The sequence below is a fragment of the Harmonia axyridis genome, chromosome 1 (assembly GCF_914767665.1).
Source record: "Harmonia axyridis chromosome 1, icHarAxyr1.1, whole genome shotgun sequence".
Taxonomy (NCBI): domain Eukaryota; kingdom Metazoa; phylum Arthropoda; class Insecta; order Coleoptera; family Coccinellidae; genus Harmonia; species Harmonia axyridis.
In genome coordinates, this window is record NC_059501.1 from 61,692,814 (window position 1) to 61,702,019 (window position 9,206).

The following is a 9,206-nucleotide window of genomic DNA, read 5'->3' on the forward strand; positions in this document are numbered from 1 at the left end:
TCCTCTGGATCTCATAATAGAGAAGAACATCTCTAAATGGTCCTGGCTCAGCTTGTATGTACATAGAAACTTCATCATTTCAGTTTTGATCACCTCATCAAATGAATTCTGTACACTCATCAGGCGAATTATTAACCCAAGGAATCCAGTTTTCCGCTGGGACATTAAAATTGAAAATCCTCTCAAGTCTTCTAGAGTACTTAGGTACTTTATTGAGGTTTCTATCTCATCTTTAATAAAAATTTCATTTTCTAGGCAAAGGTTTTTTTTCATAATATTTTTGTTCAAAAAGTTTCTACTATTGAGGATGTCAAAAATATCATTCATATATCTGCATTGTCTCACGAGGGCTTCACTGCCTCTGAATTGTTGTATATCTAAATCTTTATCGCAATACTCTATTGCGTCAGCCACACTAGCACTAAACATTTCTGCAGCTAACTTTACACACATTTTCTCCTTATGGTAATTCAAATGCCTATTCCTTATTTTAGTTGCTGCGTGAAATCCTGATTCATTTTGGATTTTGACTAATTCGCCGAAAAAACTCCATTTGATTTCTTGCCCTTGTGCATCATAGAAATATTTCCAATCTCCAAGTGTGTTGCGACACAACTTGATCATATTACAAGCATCCAAAACTATGTGAATCCTCTTATTTGTAACAGGATGCATAAAATATGGCCTTATATCTGCCCAGCTCAAGTTGGCTCCCAAAACTGAGCACATAGACATATTTGTTGCTGCTCCATCAAAGGTAAGACTTGATCATAACTCCAGTAGTGTTCATTTGTACCAAACAGCCATTTACCAAATTTGCCTTGTAGCGTAACTCTGATAAAAAAAAAATTAACAGAATAAAAATTTCAAATTTCTCTTAAAAAAAAAACTTCTCTATGATTAAAGAAAATTAACAGAATAAAATTTCTCTTGAAAAAAAAAGAGCTTCACTATGATTTCCGCGGTCAGCTGTCAGTGAAGACGGCGTGGGTTCACGATGTTTTAAAGGGCGCCAACGTATTTGATTCAGTGAATCTCCAGAAAGAAAATATGAGCAGATGGCTTCGGCTAATACGTAAAAACCGAATGTTTATTTGGTGACAAGAGAAATATAAAATAAAAAAAATAATAATGAAATGAATCAAGGAAAAGAAAATATCAATCTTTCAGTTCCCTTATATTCCGACAGTCAAAATACAGATACAATTTTCATCAAAATTCTCAGAGATAACTTGAAATAGTAAACGATAGGTCTCAAGAAAGAAAAAAAAACAAAAAAAAAAAGGTACCTCACTTGATCAAGATCAGTTCAACAAATTTCTTCATATCATCAATATCATTCATATCATAACAATAGATTACATAATGGCTGAATTTACAAGAACTTTTTGAATTCACTATACTTTTATATGTATGGAAAGAAATCAAATACCTACTCTTAATTCAGACGACCGAATGAAAACTTTTCAAATACAATCTTAAAGAGAATGTAACAAAATGTTTGCACTCATATGAGATTAATTGATACCTTCAATCTGAATTCAAAGGAAAGAAAAACATACAATATAATCTATTCTAGCAATTTCAAAATATGACGAAACTGTTTGTTAAACGAATGAGTTCAAAACTACAAAATTAAATTCTCCCTGCATCAGGATATCTCTAACTGGAATCAGCAATTAACTCTGTACATACCAACCGAAGAATCAGAAGGGCTGAATGTATTATTCAAATCAACTTCACCAATTCAAAATCCTGTGTCCAGAACTTAAAAACCAATACGCAATATCGCCGTTCCGGTGAAACAATGACGTAACTGAAGTTTAATGAATTTTTCAGGAGAGAGGAAAAACTGATTTGAAATTATTAGATGTAGGTTTTGAAGAAGTGAATTCATTTCATTTGCAACGATTTTATGAGAACTAAGAGTTGATCATGGATACATTCAATTGATGTAAATTTGAATTGAGCATTGTAATAACTTAATGTTGATTTTGTAATTATGTCATTGTTTCACCAAAAATGTTGAATCAAAATGCAGCGTTTTTGTCAATATTTTTAATGGGTGAGAATCAATAGTAGGTACATTTAAATGATATGAGTTATAAAACAGAATCATAAAAATACTTATAAAACTCGGGAATTATTCTGTTGTCAACTAAACTCTTCAGATCTCTTTTTTTATTTTCTGTTATTGTAATTTTTTGTGTGTAAGCAGGTTTTGTTTTAATTTCTTTGATAGGCCGTAATTCGGAAACACGTCTCTTCTTTGGTCTGAATATTATTCTATCCCATTCCTTTTGGTTGAAACTTACTTTGTAACGAATAACGTCGCTTCCTTTCTGAAATTCAAGTTGTCTTACGTCACTTATTTTAAATTCTTTCCCATCGACGTTTTTCGATAAATTCGGAGCGATTTCTCCATATAAATCTTTTAAATCAAAGAAATTATTGAAATTCATTTCCTTCACAACAAGAGGATTGCCTCTTTTTTTTGAATTTCTTATTAGTGAAATATATTGGTCGGGCACGTAAATTGGCCCTGAGTTTTTAGCCCTTTTCAAATTTTTCTCCACAATACTATGTACAGCATCACCCTCGTTCTGAGTGTGCCCGCGAACAAGATATTTATGCGTAATTGTATTAATATTATACGCGTCCACTGCATATAAATAAGCTGCGATCATATATCTGAAATCAGATAGAAAAGTATATTTAATTTAAGGATAATAGGGTATTTCATGAAATACCTATTCTTTTGCTGGCCTCCACAGTTGTCAGAATAAAACACTATGTCGACACCAGGGTTCGATTTTGCAAGTTCTTCAAGATATAACATTATGCAGGTACCAATTTCGTTAACTCCCCTGTGGCCTAAACCTTCATGCCAAAAATAGCAGAGAGATTTATCCCTTCCAATTTCGGTTACCTGTAATATCAATTTGATTGAAAAACTTCAAATCAACAACCTACAACATTACCAAAAATGTTTTTTTTACTTACAGTAAAATTGTAGCAATTCAATCGACTTTTATAAAAAAATGCTGATGATTGCCCAGTTGGGACAGGTAATACAGCCTGCAGATCGTATACGGCTAACACAACTTCATTATTTTTGGCTCTTTCCTTGTCCTTGTCCTTTTCTTCTCTACTTAATTTTTTTTCTTGTAGATGTTCATTATATTTATTCTCCAAGGCTTCTTTATCATCACCAACTGAATTCTTGAAGGACTCGCAAAAATCACACTGATCCTTTTTAGGTATAAAGAATCCTATATTGTATTCAGTATTAAATATTCTCGCATACATATCATAGCTGGCAGTTGTTTCTCGGGTAGAAGATCTTTCACTTACATAGTGCCTATGTAATTCAGCAATCGAAAGACCACCGTCAATGAATTCTCTTGTAGTATCCTTTCGGACATAGTGACTCTCAACCCTTGGAATGGCATTAATATGGTCTCGTACCGACTTCACTATTTCTTCATCCGCCTTTTTATGTTTGCCGTGCTTTCCTCGCTTATCTTCAGCTACAATTCCAGTACCTGATAATTTCGACTCAATGACTGTTCGGAGTTTTCTCTCAGTTATTCCAAGGGTACGGATTAAAAATAATTTGCATACGCGAATTTTCCCTCCATTAACGACAAGATAAAATGCACTGTTTGGTTTACGGGGCACTCCAGAGGTGACTCGCCTATATTTAAGTTGAAGTTGTTCAATACACGAACCCAAGAAATCTCGTTGTCTCTGTAATGAACCCATTCCCCAATACTCCCTGAAAATCTGAGCTCTTGCATTCTCGGAAAATTTCTTTGAACATGCTAAAACGCATTTATCTGGACAAGGTGGTGCCATCTCCTTTGCCGGCATCAGTTTTCCTGTTCTGGACTTATAGCTCTTTCCACTATTCTTTAAGCTTTTGGCTTTTACGCTTGCCCAATTTTCGGTTCTGCGTAACCTCTTTTTACCTTTTTTACGTTGTGGGGAATTTTCTTTGCATTCTATAGCCTCTGAAATTTTGGGCAACTCTTGGACAATTGTTTCAGTTTCTGCGTCTATAGAGTTTAACGAACTGCCTAACGAATCGTTGTCACTTGCAGGCTCGTAATTGTCACTCGAACCTGCAGAAAAATCGCTTCTTGAACTTGTCTCCTCACGGTACAAATTTTCTTTAGTTCTAGTTATTCTAAGTTTGATTGAGCCTTCATTTTCTATGACATAGTTATTAGAAATATCAAGTAACGTATTTTCTTCAGGATTTGAAGTGGAGCATCCAGGCAGTGCAGAAATAACTCTTGAATTAGCTTCATTTTGATCTCCAAAAAGAGCGAGATTAACTATCTTTTCGGCTCTTGAATTCATATTAAGTACCTGGTTCAAGACTTGTATCTTCTTAAAGTTTCTGTAAAAAAGTCAAACATAAAGTAACAGTGGAATTTTTAATTATTCGAACAAAAGGAACGCTGTAGCCTTATTTTTATTACAAAAATCTTTTTGACATAAGATCAATCAACGACATTATTTCGAAGGAATAACGTCAAAAAATACATTTATGACATACCAAAACATATGAATTTGGATCAATATTGCCACAAAGAACAGTTGTGACATAAAAACTAAAAAAAAATAAAATAAAAATGACACAATGTACACTTACGTCGTTGTTCTCCTGAACTGGTGCACACAAATTTCAACTATTACGTTTAACTATGCAATTACGTCGTTTTACCACTAAAACAGTAACTCCTCCCGGGAAGTCTAACACGCAACTGACCTATGTGTCGTTATTTTCCAAGATAAAGGGGTGAAACTTCAATAATGTAACAATGACGTATTTGCCATCTTGCGGCCGTTGACGGTTGTACACTTACGTCGTTCTTTTTCCGTATAGATGCATCAATTTAGGACCTAATAGTGCTGTTGAGTCAAAATGTCAAAAATTTGCAGTTACGTCATTGTTTCACCGGAACGGCGATATATTCTTGAGAAATAAGGAAAATAACGTTATCCCAAAATTTTTGGATTTTCACAATCAACAAGACTTCTACTTTCCAAATTCATAAGTAACAAAATGCGTTTTTCTCGAAAGAAAATTCCAGTATCGGGCACATATGTTGACAAAAAAAGTGATAAACAATATAGGAATATAATTCGAATCAAATTCATCAGTAGGCAACCAAAATTACAACACATTGTATTTGGTGCTGCAATTAAACGCTACAGCCTTCTCCTCTGCTGTATCAATCAGGTAGTATGCTATGGGAACTTTCCATTTAGCATTTAATCCTACTAGCATAAAGACCAAGGCATTTTTTGCCCTCTTCTTCACTCTCTTGGATTCCTGTCCCAAAATAAATGTATCCAACTTGTCTTGCACCAGTCCATTCAACATGTTCTTTGATGGACATTTCATCCATTACCAATCCGGCAATCAATTTTTTACCCCTTGCCTTTTCAACTTCCTCTCTTATTTTTACTGCTCTAATTGCCTCAGAAGTGTAGCCAGGGGATCCATTAATCGAACTACACCACTTCAATAGGGTACGGGGGTGAGGCAAAGAATTATTCCCAAAAGTTCTTCTAATGGAATTATAAGCGGATGATGATTAAAAATTGAGAGTGAACGCAAAACTTCTCAATTCGGGAGGAAACTTTCCACTTGCTCCCCTCAATTGCCTTTCCATGAGTTGCTTTTCAGATTGAGGAACACATTCCTATCAAAATAAAAATAATATAGAGTGGATATTTGCTTAAGACAAATTTGAACCAGAAACTTATCTGAAAATAAAACAGGAATTCTAACCCTGGTAGAAAAAGCAGACATGCAGTTCAAAAAGCAGCAAATGAATATAACAAAAAAAGAAGCAGAAAATCATTCAAATAAAGATAATTTGGCCAATTATGAATAATTCTCTCTCAGTTCAGTTTTTCCTTTTTGTTTTGATAATGGGTAGGTGAATATTTGTATTTAAAAAATGGTAAAAAAGTATATTTTCTGAGTGTTTGTCTCCTGTTTTTCGAGTTGAATAAATACAGCTTTATGTGGATTCTAGATCAATAAACTTTTTCTAAAAAAAATTTGAAAAGTATCATTTGTACCTATCTGATCATCTAATTTTTTTGTGAAATGCTTCAAAGCTCATTCGACAATTTATAAGTTGAGTTGATTTGTTTAAATTTAAATTTTGTCCTCAAAAATTAGGAATTACATTGATGAAAGGCCAAACTACAACTGCCAGCCAGACTGGCCACGGGTTGCGAAGTGAACTGAACTCTGAATACCTTCAGTACTACTGACGATTCAGAAGAAATTAGAAATCTTCTTTTCAAATCAGCAAGAAGACTATTCAAGTCTGTAATTTTTCTCTTCATTTTAGAAATTTTGGAAGAGTATTCTTTATTCGATCTTCTTAATTTCTTTAAAAGTGATTGAGAAACTTCCCAATATCTATGACGCTTGAATGGGATTTCAAGGTCAGCTTCAATGAAATCACCCACATAAACGAGAATAAGATCTTGAGTTCAATTTTAAAATTCACATCAACATCCTTATGTTCATAACTTTAAATGAATTTTTGTTATTATTATTTATTATTATTTTCTTCAAATTCATTCATAAAAATATCCTCCAAGCCGATTTTATGTTCATTTGTATTGAGGAATTTGTAAATTTTGTTATGAACCAAGTCTAATAATTGAACAAATTTCTTACTGGCATGATTAAGTCTGGTATTTTCTTTATGCTCTTTGAAGGCAACAAATAAATGCCAATTCTCAACTTTATCAGAATAAACACCTTTATAACAATTAATGCATTCTGGAAATTTAAATTTCTTCAATATGTAACCAGCAACATACGGAGTGGCAAAATTATTTATTTCCGAATACATTTCTTCTACATCGTTATATACCGCACTGCTAGTTCCATGGAAACTTTTTCCTGAATTTCGATTTTTTTTTTATATTTACATGCTCTTCTAAAAAGTTTCTAAAATTACCCAAACTTCTACAATAATCTTCTTCGCAATTCTCGATTTACTTTCAGGACATCTCAAATTGTTCATCATTAAAGATTTTAATGCTGCTTCAAACTACTGAATACAAGTAGGATTGGTGTTATACCCAAATTCTTGATGGTATCAACGATGGGCAAGACTGATCGATCAATCTTCACCTGAAGTCTCTGTGAAAGATTCTCCCTCAAGCTCCTATTTCCGAATAAAATCACCTGACATTTACTCTCATTTAACTTCAAATTGTGTTTCCCAGCCAATCTATTTACCGTTTCGAGGTCACTATTTACACCATCCTGAGCTTGAAAAAAGTTACCCGCATTCAAGTCACAATATATCTGAGTGTCATCAGCAAAGGCCTGACACTTACAATATTTAATTGATGTTAGGATATCACTTGAATATATAATAAAAAGTAGAGGTCCCAGAACGGATCCCTGGGGTACATCAGAGATAACATAACGCGAAGAAGACAAAATATTGTTAATTTGTACCTTTTGAGAACGGTTATTCAGATAAGAGAAGATGAAAGAAAGTGCATCTTCAGAGAACCCATAATATTTTAGCTTGTGACAAAGTAATGTGTGATTGATGGTATCGAATGCCTTTGAAAAATCTAAGGTTATTAAAGCTGTTACATTTCCGTCATCAAAATTCCTGGCGATGTCATCAGCCACCTTCACCAACGCAGATGAAGTACTATGTCCAGCCCTGTAACCAGCCTGACAATTGGGAATAATATTGTTGTCAGTGACATATGATGTTATCTGTCGATGGATTGCCCTCTCAAGTATTTTTGACATCGCGGGCAAAATGCTAATAGGTCTGAGGTCTGAAAACTGCTTGGGGTCATTGATTTTACTTAACGGCCTTATCACCGCAACCTTCCATGATTGTGGAAAATAATTCTTTTCAATGCAACAATTAACTATATGGGTTATATATTTATCAAGTGAATAACCACAGTATTTAAGCATGTTGATCGTTATACCATCCAAACCAACAGCATTCGATTTTATGCTCGAAATTATCTTTCCGACCTCATCGACAGTAATAAATCGAAACTTAAAAGAAGTTTCAGGACTTGTTAAGTTAGGAAATTTTTCTGTAGCGTAAAAATTTAAGAGATTGTCATCAACTGGCTTATCAACAAAAACGGAACTGAAATAATCATTAGCCAGCTCCGGTCGCTCCAGGTTGGTCGGCAAACGCACATTACTTTTTTGGGGACTTATCCTCCTCAAACTATTCCACAACAATCTAGAATCTCGTGCCCGAAATATACCATCGTAATAAGCTTTTTTTTCTCGTCTTATAGACGACAGAGTGAAATTTAGTATTTTCTTGTAACAATCCCAATCATCAGGCGTTTTGGATATTTTAAATTTTGCTAGAGCTGAATCTCTCTCCTTCATCATCATTTTGACGGGAAAGGTCAACCACGGTGCATGTTTTTTCGTCACACGAGACGCTTTCAAAGGAGCATGCCTCTCGAACACGGACCGAATCAAACCGGAGAAAAAATCAACTTTTTCATCGATATTATTTATAGCGAATATATCATTGAACGATTCTTGTACTAAGTCTTGTTGAAACAAGGTAACATCGAAGTTTTTGAAATCTCTATAATAGTGTATTTTAGGCTCCGTGACTGACGATCTAAAGCTGAGTTCACAATGAACTAAATTATGATCAGACACATTGCTTGCATCCATGACACCAGAACTTAATACGTATTCAGGATTAGTTATAAAAATTGGATCCAACAATGTCATGGAGCGTCCGCATATTCTTGTCGGTTCATTTATCAACTGTTCGAGACCATAGGCCTCCAAAGAATTAACCAAGATCCCGTTTGAGAGCAAGTCGATGTTAACATCCCCAAAACAAATCAACTCATCTACAGTGGGAAAAATTAAGGACAAGGAATCGTCAAGAGACTCAATGAAAGAAGGTAGACTACCCTTAGGGGGACGATAGACGCAACCGACCGCAAAGGAGGTATTTTTTATCTTTATCCGGATCCAAATCTGTTCGCAATGGTTGTTAATACTACTTGAAATTAATGATATGGATTTGATTTTATTTGATACATAAATTCCGACACCTCCGCCTCTGGTTTGTCGATCTTGTCTATAAAAAGTGAAACCATCGATGGTTATGGCCTCCGCACCAACCCCATCACCCAAC

At 34.4% G+C, this 9,206-nt stretch overlaps 1 protein-coding gene across 1 annotated transcript; it reads right to left on the reverse strand.

Annotated features, from left to right (window-relative positions):
• Positions 1 to 2,033: 2,033 nt before the first annotated feature.
• On the reverse strand, positions 2,034 to 6,567 carry LOC123671611. The gene is made up of 4 exons (XM_045605580.1): positions 4,661 to 6,567; positions 3,004 to 4,405; positions 2,751 to 2,929; positions 2,034 to 2,691 (listed from the first exon to the last, which is right to left on the reverse strand). Exons 2-4 carry the CDS (start codon positions 4,363 to 4,365, stop codon positions 2,103 to 2,105), a joined length of 2,130 nt encoding a protein of 709 aa, XP_045461536.1. The 5' UTR covers positions 4,366 to 4,405; positions 4,661 to 6,567; the 3' UTR covers positions 2,034 to 2,102.
• Between the last annotated feature and the right edge of the window lie 2,639 nt (positions 6,568 to 9,206).